The following is a 22,211-nucleotide window of genomic DNA, read 5'->3' as shown; positions in this document are numbered from 1 at the left end:
CTTTTCGAGCTGTTCTCCTTCTTCTTTCTAACCCAATAGGAAGTTGGGCAGAAATAATGCAGAGAGGCCCGGGAACTGTGCAAATACACAAACAAGAAGGCAAACCTCTCTTCACCTTCATCTCCATCCTCACCCCAGAAGGGAATAACAGAGTTGGAAGGGACCTTGGAGGTCTTCTAGCTCAGGGGTCAGCAACCTTAAACACTCAAAGAGCCACAAAGGTCCTAACAGGAAGCCCCCATTCAATTCTGGAGCCGACCGGAAGTCCAGTTCCCCCACCATAGAGTCTCCTCCTAGTGTGGCATTCTTTTATCCTCTGCCCACTGGAAGTCGGTTCCCCCACCATAGAGACTCTTCCTAGCACAGCACCCTTGTCCTGTCCTATCTACCTGTCCTACCTCTACCTTTCCCAACCAAAAGCCCTATCAGTTGTGGAGCCAACCAGCAACAGGGAGCCGCAGCAGAGGGATGAAAGAGCCACATGCGGCTCCAGAGCCGTGGGTTGCTGACCCCTATTCTAGCCCAACCCCCTGCTCAAGCTGGAGATCCTATATGATTCCAGACAAGTGGCTGTCCAGTCTCTTCTTAAAAACTTCCAGTATTGGAGCATTCACAACTCTGGAAGCAAGTTGTTCTATTAATTAATAGTTCTGACCATCAGGAAATTTCTCCTTAGTTCTAGGTTGCTTCTCTCCTTGATTAGTTTCCATCCATTGTTTCTTGTCTTGCCTACAGGTGTTTTGGAGAATAGGTTGACCCCCTCTTCTTTGTGGCAGCTCCTCAAATATTGGAAGACTGCTATCTTGTCATCCCTAGTCCTTCCCCCTCTCCCCCCCCGCTAGACTAGACATCAGAGGTGGGTTTCAGCAGGTTCTGACCAGTTCTGGAGAACCGGTAGCGGAAATTTTAAGTAGTTCGGAGAACCGGTAGTAAAAATTCTGACTGGCCCCGCCCCCATCTATTCTCTGCCTCCCAAGTGCCAGCTGATTGGGAGGAAATGGAGATTTTACAGTATCCTTCCCCTGCCACGCCCACCAAGCCACGCCCACCAAGCCATGCCACGCCCACCAAGCCACGCCCACAGGTAGTAAAAAAATTTGAAGCCCACCTCTGCTAAACATACCAATTCCTGCAACCATTCTTCATAAGTTTTAGCTTCCAGCCGCCTAATCATCTTTGTGGCTCTTCTCTGCACTCTTTTCTTTTTTATAATATGGCAACCAAAAGTGGATGCAGTATTCTAAGTGTGTTACGCTTAATTTACAGAGCAGTCTTAATTTCATTTTGCTCCCTGCAAAAGTCTTTTTTTCAAATTCAGGCTCCTGATGAGAACAGTCTGTTTTTGGGGGCAGTTTTCCTGTATTATTTCTAACTGAATGGGAAGTTGGACAGAACTAATGCAGAGAGGCCTTGGAACGTATTTGCCATAGTTCCCAGGCCTCTCTGCATTATTTCTGTCCACTTTCCTATTGGGTTAGAAAGAATACAGTTAAAAATGTCCAAAGAGATCCAGAATAATCTTGCAAACTGGCTGGATGATTAGTAAAGATATAACAAATTAGTTTAAATATGAAACAGCAGATGCAGCAGCAGGCAAAATGATAATGAAAAGATTAGGGAAAAATATAGATGCACAATGTTATGTTCACTTCCCTTTCATCACACCTCAGAAATAAGTCCAGGTAGCGTTTGACTTGCAATCACAATTTGGGGCCAGAATTTCCATTGCTAAGCAAGACAATCGTTAAGTGAGTCATGCTTGATTTTACAACTTTTTTTTTGTTGCAGTTGTTAAACGAATCACTGCAAGTTGTTGAGTGAATCATGTGGTCATTAAGCGAGTCTGGCTACCGCCCATGTCTTTGCTTGTCAGAAGCCGGCTGGGAAGGTCGCAAATGGTGATCACATGACCCTGGGATACTGCAACCATCATAAATACCTGCCGGTTGCCAAGCAACCAAATCAGTGGTCCTAAGTACGAGGACCAGTTTTAAGTCGCTTTTTTTCAGTGCTTCAGACGGTCATTATGAATGAATGGTTGTAAGTCAAGGACTACCTATAAATGAGAAAATGATTAGCTCACGTATGAGAGAAGGTTTATAACTTTGGGGTCCTTTTAGCTGAGGAAAGATAAAAAAAACATAGATAAAAAGGGTGCATGATTTTATGGAAAAAGCAAATTAGAGAAAAAGCTCTTGTTTTCACACTATTTAAGAAGGGTATTTACAGTGAAGTTTGTAGTAGGGCAATTTAGAGGGCAATAAAAGGAGAAATACATTTGAGTGAGAGAAGGTTATTATGGAGCATCAGGTTAGATAAATCTCTCATATCAGAAGAGGAAGAGAGCAGGGATGCCTGCACAGATAAAATTATTATCCGTGAGGCAAGCAAAAAACTAATTACGCAGCAAAGCATTCTTAAATTCATACCCTGCACTGGAAGGAGCTTTCTTTCATTATAATGCTGACTTTCCCAATAATTCTATCTCACTTTGTTTATTAGTCTTTTCTGTTCTTTATCCGCAAAATCATAACCGTATAAAGAAATATTGTCAGCGGAATCAAAGCATAGAGCTGGGGTGTCCAACCGTGGCAACTTTAAGATCTGTGGACTTCAATTCCCAACAGCCATTCTGGGAGTTGAAGTCCGCAAGACTTAAAGTCACCAAGATTGGGACACCCCTGGCATAGAGCAGTGGTCCCCAACCTTTCCGGCTTTGCAGACGGGCAGGGGGAGAGAGGAAATGGTTCCGTGTGAGTGGCAGGCACGCTTGCCCACCACTTGCACGGGCCGGTTCCGAATGATTTGTGGCCCAGTACCAGGCCGCGGCCTAGAGGTTGGGGACCCCTGACATATAGCATCCCCCATGTTTTCAAGTGGTGTTTTCCACTGAGTAGCTGTTGAAAGTAAGACATCTTGCTTGAATGTCAAATCTTTTGTGTGAACTTCTTAAGGTAAAGCCTGGAATTTTTGTTGTTGTGGTTACTTGTGAAGTCGTGTCCGACCCATCGTGACCCCATGGACAACATTCCCCCAGGCCTTCCTGTCCTCTACCATCCTCTGGAGTCCATTTAAGTTCACACCGACTGCTTCAGTGACTCCTTCCAGCCACCTCATTCTCTGTCGTCCCTTTCTTTTTTTGCCCTCAATCTTTCCCAGCATTAGGCTCTTCTCCAGTGAGTCCTTCCTTCTCATTAGGTGGCCAAAGGATTTGAGTTTCCTCTTCAGGATCTGGCCTTCTAAAGAGCAGTCAGGGTTGATCTCCTCTAGGAATGACCAGTTTGATGGCCTTGCAGTCCAAGGAGTCTTCTCCAGCACCAGAGTTCAAAGACCTCAATTCTTTGGCGCTCAGCCTTCCTTATGGCCCAACTTTCACAGCCATACATTGCAACTAGCCTTGACTATACGCACTTTTGTTGGCAGGGTAATGTCTCTGCTTTTTAGTATGCTAAAAAAAAGGCCTGGGATTTGGGAGGGGGGCAAATTAGGGTTACCCTAAAATAATTGTATTAATGATGTTTTCATTTATATCTGTATCACCCCTGAAGTGCAAAAATCCTTGTAGGTGGGTCTGTTGAATTTTAGCCAGCATTTTTTTCTTTTAAAAAAAAAAAAAGATGGTATCTTATAGAAATACAAAAAAATAGTTTATCACTGTTGGGCTTCATCTGTGCACCTAAAGATTGATGCATCCCATACATTTTCCAACAAGTAAGCATTGTTTATTTGCAGAGTTATGACGTAGATTTCTGCAGGGGCTCAAAAGCCATTGGATTCTGTCAATAAATGCCAGTCTTGCAAAGAAATTTTGAATTGCAAAATGCCCAGGTTTTGCTTTCAAGCAGTTGATGGTGGATTTATGGTCGTAGTGTTGGAGAAGACGCTTGAGGGTCTCTTGGACTGCAAGGAGGTCAAATCAGTGAATTCTAAAAGAAATAAATCCTGGCTGTTCTTTGGAAGGACAGGTGCTGATGCTGAAGCTCAAATACTTTGGCCACCTAATGAGAAGAGAGGATTCCTTGGAAGAGACCCTGATGTTGGGAAAAATGGAAGTTTAGTTTAGTTTAGTTTAGTTTACTTTATTGTCATTTCATCTTGTACAACGAAATTAAATGTGATCTTCAGTGTACATTATAATTATAAAAATAAAACACACACACACTAACCCTAACCCTTCATAATCTATACCAGTTGGTGGCTAACCTTTTCTGGACCGAGTGCCCAAAGCATGCACATACACACGCGAATGCGCGCACACGTGCCCAAACCCCCAAAATGCAATGTGTGCGTGGTCCCACGCATGTGCCCCTGCACACATGACCCCCCACACATGGCCCGCCCCGGCGCATGCACGGCAGAGACCTGACAACCACCTGGCCGGTGGGAGGCACACACGCATGCATGGCAGAGCTGAACTGGGGTGACAGCTTGTGTGCCCACAGAGAGGGCATTGCGTGCCACCTGTGATACGCGTGCCATAGGTTCGCCATCATGGTTCTATACAATTGAATTGAAAACCAATATTGTATTAATATCGCACTCTACAGTAGAATTCAGTGTAGTTACTGCTCTAAGATAGAAGCAGTCTGTTTTTCAGCCTATTTGTTCTTGATTTTATTATCCTGTACCGTCTGCCAGATGGTAATAGTTAAAAAAAAAAAAGGTGCCCAGGATGAGATGGATCTTTAAAAATGTTTTGAACTTTCTTAAGGCAGCGGGAGCTATAAAGCTCTTCCAAGGAGGGGAGAGGGCAACCATTGATCCTCTGGGCAATGACGTTGACCCTCTGGAGCACTGTCCTATCTGCCACTGTGCAATTGGCAAACCATACACAGGTGCAGTAAGTTAAAATATTCTCTATGGTGCAGCGGTAGAAAGTCACCAGCAGTTTTTCATTCAGTTGTTGTTTCCTGAGAAGTCTCGGGTAGTATAATCTCTGCTGGGCCCTTTTGACCAGTGCTGCAATGTGAGCGCCCCAGGTCTGGTCCTCTTTTATGATAACACCCAGAAACTTAAAACTGGCCACTTGCTCCACTCGGTCTCCATTGATAAGCAAGGGCTGGATGTCTGATCTATTCCTTCTATAGTCCACTCTAAGCTCCATGGTCTTATTTGTGTAAAGAACCAAGTTATTGTCTCCACACCACGAAAGCAACCATCCCACCTCATCTCGATAGGCAGACTCATCCCCCCCGGAGATCAGTCCTACCACTGTTGTATCATCTGCAAATTTAGTAATAGTATTACTAGCGTGAGTGGGAATGCAGTCATGCACATAAAGAGTATAGAGTAAGAGACTCAACACGCAACCTGCGTGTACCAGTGTTAAGAATAAGGGCTGAAGAGATACGATGACCTAATCTGACCCTCTGAGAGCGGCCAGACAGGAAATCCATAATCCAAAGGCAGATTGAATAAGAAAGCCCAGGATCCATACATTTAGACAGTAGTCTATGTGGAAGTATTATGTTAAATGCAGAGCTAAAATCTACAAAAAGCATCCTCACATAGCCGCCGCCCCATCCCCCCCCCGCTGTTCCAAATGAGTCAGTGCAGTGTGAAGAGTGATGGCTATGGCATCCTCTGTAGATCTATTTCTTATGTATGCGGAAACTGGTGTTTATCAAATGTATGCGGAAGACCAGAAATGATGTACCGGCAGACCAATTTCTCAAATCACTTCATGAGGATAGGAGTGAGTGCCATTGGTCTGTAATCGTTGAGATTATTGATAGGGATACTTCTTTGGCAGCAGAACAATAGTGGAAGCCTTCAAACAAGATGGAATAGTGGACGGGGATAAAGATCGATGGAAGATCCTGGTAAAGACTCCAGCCAACCGATCAGCACAGTCTTTAAGCACTCGGCTAGAGATACCATCAGGACCAGCAGCCTTTCTAGGGTCCACAGCCCTCAGAATGCTCCTCACCTCCTCTTCCTCCACAATGAGGTGAAGGCAGAAGGAGAAGGGGACGGCAGAGGATGAGATAGTTCGATAGTGTCATCAACACAACAAACATTTATGTGGGAAACTACAGGAGACAGTGGAGCCTGTCCATGGGGTCACCAAGAGTTGGACACAACTTGTCAGTGCATTTGCAGCGTGACTACTATTAGGAGACAACCCAGGAGCAAAACACAGCACACAGAGACTTAAGACATTTAACAGTGGTGTATATACAAGACATATTCAGAAATATACGTGGTTGGTAAATACTTGACAAGCAATCAAACTTCTTCTTAACTCTACACGGAGAACTCAGCAATGAATACCGGACACAAGGAGAGAGAATACGCCCTCTCCTGGCTGAAATTTATAAACATCTCTTAAAGGGGTAAAATACTTGTATGGACCCCTTCAGAATCTTAAACTGGCTATACCAATGCTGATTCATTCTCATTGCATCAGCCTTACATTTCATCACCTTTACTGTTGCATTAGCCTTACATTGGCTGGTCAACTTTAAATCATCATTACCCTGACACAACTTAGCAACTGAACAATAATGGGACCCAATTTGGTGCAGTGGTTAAAGAAAACTGGGAGACCTTGAGTTCTAGTCCTGTCTGCCTTAAACACAAAGTCAGCTGGGCGATTTTAAGACACTCCCAGGAAGAAGAAGTCAAAGGCAAATCACTTCCCAAAATCTTGCCGAAAAACCCTGCAGGGACTTGTCCAGGCAGTCACCAGGGGTCAAAACAGACTCAAAGACCCAATAATGTCATTTCTAAAACAAACGAAATATTTGAAGAAAGCGAAAAGTGATCTAGACAATAATACCTAAAATCTGACAGTGTAGCGTTGTAAGAGTTTATGTGATCTACAGGTAGTCCGTGACTTACGACCACAACTGAGCCCAACATTTCTGTTGCTAAGCAAGACAATTGTTAAGTGAAATTTGCCCCACTTTACGACCTTTCTTGCCACGATTGAGAGAAACATTGCAATTCAGTGAGTAACACAGTTGTCTGAATTTTGATCATGTGACCATGGGGATGCTGCCACGGTCATAAGTATGAAAAACGGTCATGTTACTTTTTTCAATGTTGTTGTAACTTCGAACAGTCACTAAATGAGAATTGAAGAAGCTTCTTGGATGAGAAGTGAAACGTCTTGAAAGAAAAACCAGAAAGTCCAATTTCCTCTTGGCGGGGGGGAAGCATCTTTGGGACACTAAATGAACTGTTGTAACTTGAAGACTACCAACATCTGAAGTACTTTATCTTGAATCAGACAATGAATCCACAGAGCATCAACATTTTAATTATCCACTGGTAGCCAAGATGCTTCCCCCCGCCCCGAGATATTTAACAGATTAACAGAGTTGGAAGGGACCTTATAAGTCATCTAGTCCAACCCCCCGCTCAAGCAAGAGACCCTACACCATTTCTGACCGAGGGCAGCCCAGTCTCTTCTTGAAAGCTTCCAGGGATGAAGCTCCCACAACTTCCGAAGGCAACTTCTGTTCCATGGGTTGATTGTTCTCACTGTCAGAAAGTTCCTCCTCATTTCTAAGTTGAATCTCTCCTTGGTCAGTTTCCATCCATGATTCCTTGTCTGGCCTTCAGGTGCTTTAGAAAATAGCTTGACCCCCTACCTCTCAAATATTGGAAGACGGCTCTCATGTCTCCCCTGGTCCTTCTCTTCACTAGACTAGCCATGCCCAGTTCCTGCAACCGTTCTTCATATGTTTTAGTCTCCAGTCCCCTAATCAGCCTGGTTGCTCTTCTCTGCATTTTTTCTAGAGCCTCAACATCTTTTTTTATAGTGTGGTGACCAAAACTGGTTGCCAAGGTTCAGAGCACCATAGCACTAATTTCACCGTGCAGGAGTTTCCTAAGGATCCTTTATCTAAGTCAAGTCACTGATCTTCATTCACGGTGCAAAATATTTGCATTTCGGCGAGGAAACGGGAGTTTCAAAAGGGGATGTTTTTGCTTAAACAGCTCTTCCACACAAATCCCTCACAAGGGAGAATTTCATTTCAGTTTCATGTCAATAAAAGTTGTCTCCCGTAGTTCGCTAATATATTCCTCTTCCTTTCTGCAATAGGATGAGGCGATCTGAGCAAGGGCTGTATTTTTCATAACGGGGAAAAATGCCGCTCTTCGGATGACTGTGTTTTTCATTTTTAATTCCCCAAACTCAGAAACACCCGAAGAGGTTGTGCTTATCTTCCAGAAAAGTCAATCCCTTTGTGTGCTTAGTGGGGTCACAAATGTTTAAACAAGGTTGGGCACTAAAACCTACATTTATGCCTTTTTTTGTAAGTAGTTTACAACATTTGTTTAATGGTTTCTTCTCATTTTCGTCAACTGTTTCTCAATATATCTGTTTTGAGACAGAGTTCTCCTGAACGGTTTTTTTAAAAAATATTTTTATTGTTTTATATCATACATTTCCTTTCTATGTTGAGCAGTGTGCTCTCTAGGCATCCAAGGTGTTTATTTATTTATTTATTTGTTTATTTATTTATTTATTGGTTTGATTTATATGCCGCCCTTCTCCGGAGACTCAGGGTGGCTTACAATGTGTTAAGCAATAGCTTTCATACTTTTGTATATACCTGCTTAGTAGGGCTTTTGCCCCCCCCCCCCAGCGGTGTACTTTTTTATACAAAGTCAGCTTATTGCCCCCACAATCCGGGTCCTCATTTTACCTACCTCGGAAGGATGGAAGGCTGAGTCAACCTTGAGCCTGGTGAGATTTGAACTCGCAGTAATTGCAGGCAGTTGGCAGCTAAGTGCTACTTAACAGCACTTTAGTCCGCTGCACCAAGGCTCCTATGTTTGTATGTGTGTTAACATACAAACGTACAAACATCATCATCATTGTTATAATTGTATATATATAAACAAATATGCGGTAATATATAAACAAATATGCAATAACATCAATTATATTATGATTGATAATAATATCAATCCCCTGAACATTTTTGATCACATAGCAGAACCATTCCTCATCGGCATAAACCCATCACAAAATTGTTTTAATTCCCTTCCAAAAATGACAACGCATCAATTTACTCTGTTACATAAATGCACAATTCTTCTTTGTCTGTTTTTGATATTGAAGATATCTACCTTCATCCTTCTTTAATTGGGACTTCCATTCAGAGCATCATTGAACATCGTGCATTATAAAGCATGTGGGTGTTCTTTTGCTGATGGAAATGGATCTAGTAAATGGATTTCTCTATTTTATGCAGGTCTTCCTTTGAGGTTAATTAAAATGAATTTTCTATTTATTTGTTTGCCTGCATCTCATACGACTGTATACAGCTACCAACATATGAAACTAGTCTGTTACTCTGAAAATAAGAAATCCCCTGATAATAAGCCCAATCGGGCTTTTGAGCGCATGCGCTAAAATAACCCCCTCCAAAATAAGCCCTCCCTGAAAATATTTAAACGCATGCGCAGCCTGTCCCCGCCATTTCCTCTGGTTAGGGTTAGGGAGACAGAGCTGGAAATCAGGAAAGACGGCAAGGGGAGCCCCGTCTTGCTCCACACGTCCCAAAATAATAAGACCTCCTCGAAAATAAGGCCAAGTGCTTATTTCGGGATTCAAAAAAATATAAACCAAGTAGTACAGTACAATATAAACTTGGTAGTATAGTGGTCTAAAGCACCCTGTTATTAAGACCAGCTGCCTGCAATTACTGCAGGTTCGAATCTTGCCAGGCTCAAGGTTGACTCAGCCTTCCATCCTTTCTAACGTAGGTAAATTGAGGACCCAGTTGTGGGGGCAATAAGCTGACTTTGTATAAATATACAAAAGGATGAAGGCTATTGCTTAGCACATTGTAAGCCGCCCTGAGTCTCCGGAGAAGGGCGGCATATAAATCAAATTTTTTAAAAAACAAAAAACACAGTAAATCGTACATAAAATTACAGTAAAATAACTCATATTAAATATAACTTAAATAATGTTCACATTCAAGAAATGCTGTTTATTGTTCCGTTTACTGCTGGTCCCATAGAAATAAAATTAGGATTTTGTGTGTGTGTGTCAGTGATGGGTTCCTCCCGGTTCTGCCGAGCCGGTAGCGGTGACAATATGACGTCACCGAACCAGTTCTGCCCCTCCCGCCCCCCCCCACGCCGCCCCCCCCCACCCCCCATGTTATTCTTACCTTTTATTTGGCCCCACCCCCAATCTATTGCTGCCTCCTGAGTCCCAGCTGATGGCTAGAGGGGAAAAAACTGTTTAAACTCTTGCAGTGGGGCTTCAAAGGGCCGCCCTACAGCTGATCAGTGTTAAAAGAAAACAAATGAGTAGATCAGTGCCTGCAAAAATAAATGGGTAGACCAGTGCCTGCAAAAATACACGAGTAGATCAGTGCCTGCAAAAATACATGAGTAGATCAATGCCTGCAAAAATACATGAGTAGATCAGTGCCTGCAAAAATACATGAGTAGACAGTGCCTGCAAAAATACATGAGTAGATCAGTGCCTGCAAAAATACATGAGTAGACCAGTGCCTGCAAAAATACATCAGTAGATCAGTGCCTGCAAAAATAAATGGGTAGATCGGTACAGCCTGGTAGATCAGTACCTCTGCTAAATCCTAAATAATTGTCACATGACCATCAAGCCACGCCCACAAAATAAGCCACGCCCACAGAACTGGTAGTAGTAAAAATTGGAACTCACCCCTGGTCTGTGTGTTTGTTTGTTTTATTTGTAGGCTGCCCATCTCCCCTACAAGGTGATTCTGGGTGGCTATAGATATTTTGATCAGTTTAGGATTTCTTAAGAGCCGAACACATCCTTTCTAGCAGCCAACACCCAAATAATCAGGGATTAACACAAGACAAACAACCAAACAGAAAACAATACCGTAATCAAGGAACTACCAAGAAAAAAATTACACCCAGCAATACTGGCAAGGCAAGCTATTCTATATCAAGAAGAAGCAAATCCCATGCTCCCCATCACTGATACCTAATTAGATAATAAAATGTCTGCAAGTAAACAGCCCAGCTGTGAGATGTCCATGGAGAATCTCAGTCATCCAGGTCATGGTTGTCCCAAAGGTGCTTTTTTCAAGAGGCAACTGGACTTAACTTTGTTTTTCCTTGAAGACATTTCGCTTCTCATCCAAGAAGCTGTTCACCAAGGAACAGAAGAAGCTTCTTGAATGAGAAGCGAAACATCTTCAAGGAAAAACAAAGAAAGTCCAGTTACCTTTTGGACAAGATGAGAGAGCATGAAGGACCCCAGATGTCACTCCGTTTACTGTTCACCAAAATATTTATGTAATTATTCCTCAACCAAACAAACTATGGATTTTTTTTTCCCCCGCTTTCATTTATTTTCATGCGTCTTGTCATGATATGGTTTTCCCAGTTAGCAAAGATGTAGCCAAAATAATTAAATTCCTTAAAGCAATGGCCCAGTTGAAAAACCAGACTTTTGTTGTGCATATATGACCTGTTGGTGTTTCTGAGAAAATAGCCCCAAATATGAGTAAGGAATTCCTAGGGCAGTGATGGCTAACCTTTTTGCCATCGCATGCCAAGAGCCTGGGAGGGATCACATGCACATGTGCCCACATCCATAATTCTATGCACCCCGCCCCCCAATGCTCCCCCTGCTTTTGGCACGTGATGGCACGGTAGGCCCATTTTTCGCTCTCCCCAGGCTCCAGAGCCTTTCTAGGAGCCTGGGGAGGGCAAACACGGCCTCCCCCCCCCCCCCGAGGACCTCCGGAGGCCGGAAACAGCGTGTTTCCTGACTTCTGGTGGGTCCAGAAGGCCCGAAAATCAACTGGCTGGTGCACGCATGTGCGCCGAAGCTGAGCTCACATGCCCACCAATATGACTCCATGTGCCACCTGTGGCACCCCTGCCATAGGTTCGCCATCACGGTCCTAGGGAATTGAACTAGACCTAATAGCATTAGACCCAAATTCTCTTGCATCCAGGGATTGTTATCATATGATCTCCTATATCGTGCTTCAGTTAACAGAACATTGAATTGGGGGGCTTTGGGGTTCATATCATTGCTCAACCAGCCTTTTCTCCCTTTGCTACGTGGGCATTCCCTGCAGTTCTGACCAATTTATTTATTTATGTTTATCCCACTTTTTTATATAAATAAGGCCGTGAACATACTTAATTCCCCTTCCTCCTCCTACTTTCCCCCACAACAACTCTGTGAGGTAGGTTGGGCTGAGAGAGAGTGACTGCCCCAAAATAACCCAGTCAGCTTTCATGTCTAAGATGGAACTAGAACTCACAGTCTCCTGGCAATTGGCCCAAAGTCATCCATCCGGCTTTCGTGCCTAAGGCAGGACTAGAACTCTCAGTCCCCTGGTTTCTAGCCTGGTGCCAAGGCTGACATCATCAGTCAGTCAATCAATCAGTCTGAATGCACTTGGATACTAACTGAATTGTGGATGTTGAAATTCCCATGGATATTTTAATTCTCTTGCAGGTTTTATTCTTCCTGGATGTTTTAACTGGGTATTGTAGATTCGGCAATAAACTATGCCATAAATAAATAACAAAGAGCAGCCACTGAAGAATGTGCAGGGAAGGCTGGGGCCCTTTTGTAAATTTCCAGATTGCCAGAAGGTCTTCGGAAAGTTCCTTCTCACAATGAATTTTACTGTCTCTGGAGTCTTTTTCCTGGTTCTACATATCGAGAAGCAAAACCAGCAGCCCCTTAAATGAGAAAACCCTGGAAATTGTAACCCAAAAGAAAACCGTGATGGGCTCCATTGCTTCCCACAAGCATCAATCACTGTTTCCTTCTGTCCTTAATCATAATGAGCTACACAACTGTGAGTCTGGAGGTGAGGCAACCAAAAAGGAATAGATACACAAAACCATGTTTAATGCCAGTATGTAAGACAAATCAGAATAACAGAATAACAGAGTGGAAAGGGACCTTGGAGGTCTTCTAGTCCAACCCCCTGCTCAGGCAGGAAACCCTATACTATTTCAGTCAAATGATTGTCCAATCTATTCTTGAAAACCTCCAGTGTTGGAGCTCCCATAACTTCTGGAGGCAAGACATTCCACCAATCATTGTTTTCACTGTCAGGAAATTTCTCCTTAGTTCTAGGTTGCTTCTCTCCTTCATTAGTTTCCATCCATTGCTTCTTGTCCTGCCCTCAAGTGCTTTGCAGAATAGCTTGACTCCCTCTTCTTTGGGGCAGCCCCTGAGATATTGGAACACTGCTATCATATTAATATCAATCTATCTATCTATCATAGAGATTAAAGTGGGCTAGGAAGGGAGTTCATTTTTTTTTGTTTGTTTGTGTTTCCGGTCCTCTGCTTTACCATTTAGCTGGAGCTTGGATGGTTCTTTTCATATCAGAAGCTTTTAGTTTTTATTTATTTATTTGTTTAATTTGTTTGCTACCTGTCTCACCATGGGGCTACTCTGGACAGGTTTCAACAAGACAAAGGGGTGGGGGGGGGAAATGAAAAGACTGAATAGAACAGAAGTTAGACAATAGAACAATAAAATAAACAATGAAAAAGAACACAACAAGAAATACAAAATGATTACCAAAAAAAAAAAGAAAGATGGATGGGTAGAGAGCAGAGAACCGGGAGGGGGAGTGTTGTCATGCATCATCTGTGATGTGGATGCTCTAACTCAGTGTTGGCGAACCTTTTCAGCACCAAGTGCCGAAATGGGGGCCTGGCCTTCCAGTTTCTGGTGTGAATGCATGCGTGAAGACCATGCACGTGCCGGAAACCAGAAGAGCAGCTGCCTGGTATGCATGCATGCACCGGGAAGATGATCTTACGGTTTCTGGCACGTGCATGCGCACTGGCCACCTGGTCTTCCGGTTTCTGGCGCGTATTTGAAGACTGGCTGGCCGATGTGCATGCGTGCGCCAGAAATCGGAAGATCATCTTCCCGGCTCGCGCATGTGTGCTAAGCAGCTGCTCTTCCAGTTTCCAGCACTCCCACGTGCCTGAAGACCAGCTGGCCGGTGCACCAGAACCCAGAAGAGCAACGGGTAACAGGTCGCGTGCCTGGAGAGATGGTTCTGTGCGCCACTTCCAGCACATGTGCCATAGGTTCCCCATCACTGCTCTAACTGGATGAAATAAGCCAAGAGGCAAGAACAGAACTCTGGTGCCAAAAAAAATAAATAAAAATAAATGAAATTATTTGAGTCCCACAAAGCTCTTCTACTCACATCCTAGAGGAGAGAGAGAAGGGAGAGTAGTTAGGCTTAGGAAACTGATAGCATCTTGACAAACAGGAAGAGAAAAAGATAAAAGAACAGAACAAATATTTCTTCAAAGAAATATGCCAGTCATGATTTTCCGCAACTTTCCTTAACGGTCGGAATAACTTCTAAAATTCACAGCAAAAGTCTGCCAACAGCCCAAGGACCCCGTGTCCTTCACTGATGACAACACTGCCTTTTCTTAAAGTAAAGGAGCCGTTTTTATGCGAAGCTGTGCTTTCCAATACGGATGCCCTAAGGATGACCTGCGAGCATTAATTATAAGCAGGGATGGGCTTCAAAAATTGTAGCTAGGGGTTCTCTGCCCGGTTGCTGGGTGGGCGTGGCCATTGTGGGTGTGGCCTAGTCAGCTTCCTGTACCATGGCGGGGGGTGGGGTGTTTTTGCCCTCCCCAGGCTCCGGAGGCTTTCCTCCCGTTTCCGGCCTCCAGAACTGCCCCCCCACAAACCTCCACGCACGCCCTGCACTTACCTGCATCCAAAACGGGCCGTGGGTGGACTCCTGAGAGGGGGGGAGCAGCCAGGAGTGGGATTTGGGGGTTCTCCGAACTGCACAGAATCTTAACTAGTGGTTCTCCCGAACCCCCAGTAGCCCACCCCTGATTATAAGCTACTTAAAGGAAGACCTTATGTGGGGGGGGGGCAAGGTTGAACATGTCTGTATGAGGGAGGGATAACCGTGCGGCTGGTCCTTTAAATTTCATTTAGCATTCAGATTATAATGAGCCGCATAGCATGTCTGCAGATGAAAGCGGGGTGGGTGCTACTTTGCCTTGTAAATTTCCACTGCTCTGCTTCATTTCTCTTAACGATGAGTTTTTCCATGGCTGGATGTCTCGTCTTTTAAGTCCAAAAAAAGGCATAAAGATATTATCAGGCAGGCATGGCTGCATACCATGTAGACACTGCAACCGAAACATCTCCCTGGGTTTGTGGAGGCGACTCTCTGTCGAAGGCGGTGGGGGGGGAGAGGAAAGTGTTGCAGATGCTGTTTGTGGATACTGTAGTGGGGGAGGACAGTACTTAAAAGTGCAGGGGACATCCAGCGTCCACTAATACACTGGGTATACAGTGGATAATGGAGCACCCACAACTTCTGGAGGCAAGTCGTTCCACAGATTAATTGTTCTGTCAGGAAATTTCTCCTTAGTTCCAGGTTGCTTCTCTCCTTGATGAGTTTCCACCCATTGCTTCTTGTCCTGCTCTCAGGTGCTTTGGAGAAGAGCTTGACTCCCTCTTCTTTGGGGCAGCCCCTGAGATACTGGAAAACTGCTATCATGTCTCCCCTTGTACTTCTTTTCATCAGACTAGACATACCCAGTTCCTGCAACTGTTCTTCATATGTTTTAGCCTCCAGTCCGCTAATCATTGTTGTTGCTCTTCTCCGCACTCTTTCTAGTATGTTCAGAAATTCAAGTTTATGACTATTGAATGATTTGGCCCAAATTACTCGAAATAAATAAAATTTACAGCTTTTTCCAGCATATATAAATTTTTCCTTTCTGTACCTTATTTTCTTCTGAATATCCTTTTTTTTTTTTTTTTGCAAAAAGTTTTTTTTTATTCTTATTTTTTTCCAACATACAAATTACATCTTTTCGGAACAGAGCTGTGATCCGGTCATTAATTTATACAATTTTTTTCCATCTTTAACAACATTTTGTCTATTCTATTTTGCCATAACACTTATTTCTTAATCTTAAATCACCTATCTCAACTAGTACCATCTTAAAAGAATTAAATCAAATTTACTTAATCAAAACAATTACCCTTCTATTAACCCCCCCTTAAATCTTAATTCAGTTTGAATATCCTAAGAAATAACCCTTGCAGACTAGCCCTTGGTGGGGCAGGCATGGAGATCTTGGAAACAATATTAAGATGACCAGATATTCTATACCTGCAAAGATCAGAACTGGGCAAACCATGATCATATTCCCTGTGAAAGTTTGGACTTTGAAAGAGCAAGATAGCAAGAGTTGTTGATGCTTTTGATCTTTGGCGTTGGAGAAGACTCATGAGAAAACTGTGTACGGTCAAGAAAACCAAGAAATGGATCATTGAACAAACCGATCCAGAGTTCCCCAATCGAGGCACAAATGATCAGGCTCAAATTATCCTACTTTGGACACATTACGCAAAGATGTCTCTCGGGAAAAGGCTGTAATGCTAGGGAAGTTGGAAGGAAAGAGAGGAAGGGGATAACTAGCAGCAAGAGAGGTGCAGTGGTGGGCTGCTGCCGGTTCGGACTGGTTCAGGCGAACCGGTAGTTCCGGTGAGCAGTTGGCCCCGCCCACCCGCCCTATCCTATCCTATATTTCTGTGTGCTCAGCAGCACAGCAGATTGCCATGCTTCAGTTGTTTTACTTATTGGTACTGCAGTAGAAGGTAAATTTTCAAGCCTAAAATGGGCAGGTTTTAAGGTGGGTTTCAGCAGGTTCTGACCAGTTCTGAAGAACCAGTAGCAGAAATTTTGAGTAGTTCGGAGAACCGGTAGTAAAAATTCTGTCTGGCCTCGCCTCCCATCTATTCTCTGCCTCCCAAGTCCCAGCTGATCGGGAGGAAATGGGGATTTTGCAGTAACCTTCCCCTGGATTGGAGAGGGAATGGAGATTTTACAGTATCCTTCCCCTGGAGTGGGGCAGGAATGGAGATTTTGCAGTATCCTTCTCCTGCCATGCCCACCAAGCCACGTCCACAGAACCGGTAGTAAAAAAAAAAATGGATTTCACCACTGGTTTAGACCCCAGGACACTGCAATCATGATAAATATGAGTCAGTTACCAAGCATCTGAATTTTGATCCTGTGTTCACGGGGATGCTGCAAGGATCATAAGTGTGAAAACCTCCCATAAGTCACTTTTCCCAGTGCCGTTGTAACTTCAAATGGTCACTAAATGAACTGTTGTAAATCAAGGATTACCTGTAGCAGCACTTCGTCCTGCTCTTTTGGTTTAATCCTCATCTTGTTTTTCCTCTTAATATGATGCCTTAATTTCATATTTTGGAAATGTGCCTTGAGCACCCTTGAGACTCCTTTGTAGAAACATAAAACCTCACCGCCATCATGCCAATGGTCTGTCGTGGAGGCTATAATCTAACCTTGAACATATCCCAGGATCATTTTTTACGCTAAGCCGCATCAAATTAGGCTTCTCAAACCCAGGACCCCCTGCAAAACATGGATGGGACAGCAGCTCCCAGGTTACTCAAGGACCGAAGTCATTTCCAACGTACTTGGAAGGTGCCAGGTTACAGGAGTCCGTATTAAAACCTTTGTGAGCAAAGCCGTATTTGATTTTTTTTTTTCCCTTAACTAATTTTGAGATTGTTATCTTTTGTTTTCATACTTTTTTAGATGCACTAAAGCAGGAAAGCAACGTCTGTCTCTCTCGGTTTTGCATCTCTTTGCTCGAACTTCCTGTGGTTGTGCATCCGATCACAATCTCGGTGGCTCAGACAGTCTGGTAAACTTTGGACCCGTCTGGCTACACGCTCCTGTCCCAACCACGAAGTCAGACATCTGAGACAGGGGAAATCTCTGTGGTTGATTAAAGAAGTAATAACATCACAAAGGTCTGGGACTTAAGACTGGCCTAGTCTGGCTGGACCCGAAGTGCTTGTGACTCACACACGCACGACAGGAGCTCTAAAAAAGAGGCTCAGTTCGGAAAGAATTAAGCCATAGGAATTGTTTCTTTGAAGGGTTGTTATACTTTCTCAATTGTTTCAATTTCTCTTGTGCAAGAAAATCTCCCAATGATGAGCTTTAATCCTGTACAGGTAGTCCTCAACTTACAACCATTCATTTAATGACCATTCACAGTGCCATGACAGCGCCAAAAAAACCAGCATCCCTACGGTCACGTGATCAAAATTCAAACGCTTGGCAACTGACTCATGACGGTTGCACTATCCCGGGGTCATGTGACTACCTCTCGCGATCTCCTGATCAACGAAGTCAATGGGGAAGACGGATTCACTTAACAACAGTGTTACTGACTTAACTGTGGTTGATCCCCTGAACAACTGTGGCCAGAGAGTTTGTTAAATGGGGCAAAGCTCAACTTTCCTGTGCTCACTTAGCAACAAAATGTTGGGGCTCAATTGTGGTCCCAAGTTGAGGACTGCCCATCATTTGCCCGCACCACCTCTACACTCTTGTAGAGACAAAAGGGGCATTTTTTTGATTGCTGGTAATTACTCTTGTCACAAGCAACCAGACCATCCTGCCTCTTAAGATACATTCCAGTCTAGGAAAATAGCAGATAAAACCAGCGAGGCCGGTGCATTTCATCTTAGAAAGTGAGAATGTCTAGAATTCTCCTGTATTTAGTATCACAACAAAGCCTTTTTTCCTTGTTTAGATAGATCTGGAACACATGTCTATGGAGATTTCTCAGTCATCCAGGTCCCAAAGGTGTTTTTTTCAAGAGGCAGTTGGACTTCCTGTTTTTTCTTTGAAGACGTTTCGCTTCTCATCCAAGAAGCTTCCGCAGCTCTGGATGAGAAGCTACTTGGATGAGAAGCGAAACATCTCCAAAGAAAAACCACGCAGCCCTCCCGAGCTTCATTTTCATTGGCTGAGGGTTGCAAGAGGCCATCCCAGCCAAAAACGGAACTGGAGAGCCCATTTTCGCTGGCAGAAGCACAGCGGGCTGGTCCTTCACTATTTCCAGATCTGGCAGCCAGATCTATCTATCTATTTATTTATTTTGATTTTTATACCGCCCTTCTCCAACAGGACTCAGGGTGGTGAACAGCCGAGATAAAACATAACATATAAAATTTAAAAAACTGTTTAAAAGACATTAAATAATTTCAGCCCTCAATTTAAAACAACCCAGTTAAAACCAATTACAAATTAAAACCAAAAGGATGGGATCAAGCCAGCCCGGCTAGATGAAATAGATGTGTTTTCAGGGCCCGACGAAAAGTCCGGAGGTCTGGTATCGTGCGTATCTCTGGGGGTAGGTCATTCCAGAGGGCAGGTGCCGCTACAGAGCTACAGTACCCTGCCAGCCGGATCCAATCCCCCGGGGATCCGATCCTCCGGGCCTTGAGTTGGACACCCCTGCTAAAGAGGAATCCATCAAGGCTTGTGTTCCTGTCCCCAAACATGACTTCACAGGTAGAAGTTCTTCAACCTCTCCGCTCCCTTGAGACCTTCACATCTTCCCCTCTTCCTGACGCTCTTCTTTTTCTCCTTTGCAGAAATTCCCAGAGCTGAAGTTCAAGTACGTGGAGGAAGAACAGCCCGAAGAGTTCTTCATCCCGTATGTTTGGTCTCTTGTCTACAACTCTGCCGTGGCTCTTTACTGGAACCCGCAAGATATCCAGCTTTTTACGAGGGATTCGGGTTGAAAAACCCAAAAGGAAATGCAAACCTATCTTGCTGGCCCCTGTCCTAAAACGAGTCTTTTCCAGCTGAGATTTCCTAAGAAGGATGCTTGTTACTATTGTATAGCCCCCACTTATTATTTTCCTGGGAGCATGTTAGAAAGCCAAAATACCACATGGACTCCATTAAGACTGTATGCTAATTTTTAATCTATCTGTTTGTAAAGCCAAGAGATGGAGTTGTTGTTATTTTCCATCAACACCGGAAGTTGGGTTGGAAGAACTCGACGGTGAGGTGAGATATTAACAGCAATCAGCTTTTGAAAAAGAAAAAACAAAACAAAATAATGTAAACGAAATATATTTTGTTTTTGGGAAGTCAGCCTTTGCAAGCTGATTTTTCTTCCTGTCTACTCTTAAGCGTATCTGCAAAAGCCTTTTGAGGTTTTGCTGTGGGCTTCCAACTTGATCTTTGCAAACTTGGTACCTTTTCACACTGGGTGTAACTGAAATGAAATTAATCTTGCGGCATTGATAATTTTTTTTTTAATGCTTCATTTTGGAAGGCACTAAAGCTACCACTTCTCGCTCTGCAAATCTAGAAAAGTCTAAAAAGATTAAGAGCAGCTCACGATTCATAGTGTCAAAAGTGCTATTACACGAGTGTAGATTTCTCCGAAATTTCACTGTTGCTTATCAACCTCCCCCCGAAACACACGCAGACACACACACATTTCTTATTCTTTCAGATAAATTATTTTTGACAGAAATTTGCAAGCATGCACGTTCCAAAATAAATGGTCCATGTTGTGTATCTTAAAGAGAATTGACAACGTGCTACAGGAGAGAAAAAGGGGAAAGCACTTAACACACAATATGAGCTTGTGATTGTTATTTTCAGAAAACAACACTACACACAGCCCTATGCCAGGCTGCCAAGTTAAGGAACAAGAAAGATCAACAATTGTGTTGCCCACCATACTTCATTTACAGAAAAAATATGGCATACAGAATAAAAACGGCATGTGAGACTGGCAATGTGTGGGAAAAAGGATCCCCCTTTAAATATCTTTTCACAAATTATTTTGCTTGGTTTTTAACCTCCTGATTAGCATTATTCCTCCCTCCCGTCTATTCTGTAAAAAAATTGTCGCTTAAAATACAATCATATTTACTTATTCCTGCAGCTGTAAAGAAAACTGCATAGCGATTGAGTTCGTTCAGTTTTGCACAGAGACAGATTTGGGGTGGCGGGGAATATGAGCCCTGATTTTTAAAAATCGGAAGGCGAACTAATAACAGGAGAAATATTTGACACGGTGTTTGAAAGGAGCTGAATGTCCTGCAACCCTCTCCTTCAAATAAATGACTGTTGACTGCAAACTGTGGAAAATTCAGTGTTTGAAAGGGGCAGCTTAAAATGACAAATTAAAACCGTTGAATATTTTACTATGCGAATTGATGCTGGAAATTGCTAAATCCTGTCGTTTTGATTGGCTCTACAGGAGAAGGCCAGGCTGCACGGCACATTGGGGAAAAATTGTTGGGAGTGTGCAGGAAGGGCCAATGCAGCAGCTATCTGGAGCTCTTTAAAATAGCCTTGGCTTTTCTTGGGATCTTAAGGTTGCCTCTTGCAGCAGCCACATCAGCCCGAGAAAAGATGCAGCCGCTTTAAAAAGCTGCAGACAAGATGTGGGTTTATCCTCTAAAACAGCGGGGGGGGCACCTTTTGGGGACCAGGGGCCAGTTCCGTGGAAAGAGGTTTTTCCATGAACTAGACAGGGTGTGGTTTTGCGTGCTGCCTGCATCTTGCAGATGTGGCTTTGCTTGTTTGCACAGCCCGATTGCTGGCATGCTGTGGCCCGTTGCTGGACCACGTATTGGGGTCCCCCTGCTCTAAAACACCCGTTCAGGATTGAACGGAATCTGTAGCCTTAACTTCTAGAGCACTGTTTATCAATCTTGGCAGCTTAATGATGCGTGGACTTCAACTCCCAGAATTTCCCAGCTGACTCACGCTGGACAATTCTCAAAGTTGAAGTCCACCCATCTTGAATTGCTATGCTGAGAAACACTGCTCTAAAAAGGCTACCTTGGTCTCAGGTTTCCAAAACCAGTGCGGGGGGGGGGGAGGTTTCACACATTTCTATTACGAGAAGATTGGTTTCTCTGGTGTAAGAACGCTTGTTGTGTTTCAAGCGTGGGGCAGCTCGCTTAAGACTGGAACAGACCCAAATAAAGAGATTTATACAGAAATTAGAGTTTGATATAATGTCCTCCACGGAGCAATACAAAAGCTTTGCGATGCATGGAAAACTGCAATCCGAGACAGGTCTATATATTTGTTTCTGACTTTTACAACATAAAGCACCATCCCTGGGAATTCCTAGCAGTGATATATGGTTAAGATTTCCCCTTAAGACGAGAGAGAGTTAAAAACAAACGATCCAGTAATTCTCCCTAGCTTAACTTTCATTTTACGGGTAACTAAGCGGCTCCCAAGAATGTGTTTTCATAGATGATATCTCCTTTTGGGTTACCTTTTCCACAAAATTAAAACTTCCAAAACGGGCTCGAGTCAAGATTATGGAACATGGCGAAGTAGCTGCCCTAGAAGGAAGATTCTGAGCTATTGCGAATGCTG

General features: G+C 43.6%; 1 protein-coding gene across 6 annotated transcripts in view; it reads left to right on the top strand.

Moving 5' to 3' along the window:
* The window catches only part of DYM (dymeclin), a 279,747-nt gene extending 258,797 nt beyond the window's left edge, over positions 1-20,950 (top strand). For all 6 annotated transcript variants that reach the window (XM_087885550.1, XM_034401768.3, XM_034401769.3 and 3 more), the window contains one exon: positions 19,442-20,950. In XM_087885550.1, coding sequence (XP_087741676.1) covers positions 19,442-19,591 — 150 coding nt within the window. In that variant the 3' untranslated portion in view covers positions 19,592-20,950. The remainder of the gene's footprint in view (positions 1-19,441) is intronic.
* Positions 20,951-22,211: the final 1,261 nt, after the last annotated feature.

This window comes from Pantherophis guttatus, chromosome 2 (genome assembly GCF_059756535.1).
Source record: "Pantherophis guttatus breed Tessera chromosome 2, ASM5975653v1, whole genome shotgun sequence".
Classification (NCBI taxonomy): domain Eukaryota; kingdom Metazoa; phylum Chordata; class Lepidosauria; order Squamata; family Colubridae; genus Pantherophis; species Pantherophis guttatus.
This window is presented reverse-complemented; position numbering and strand designations above follow the sequence as displayed.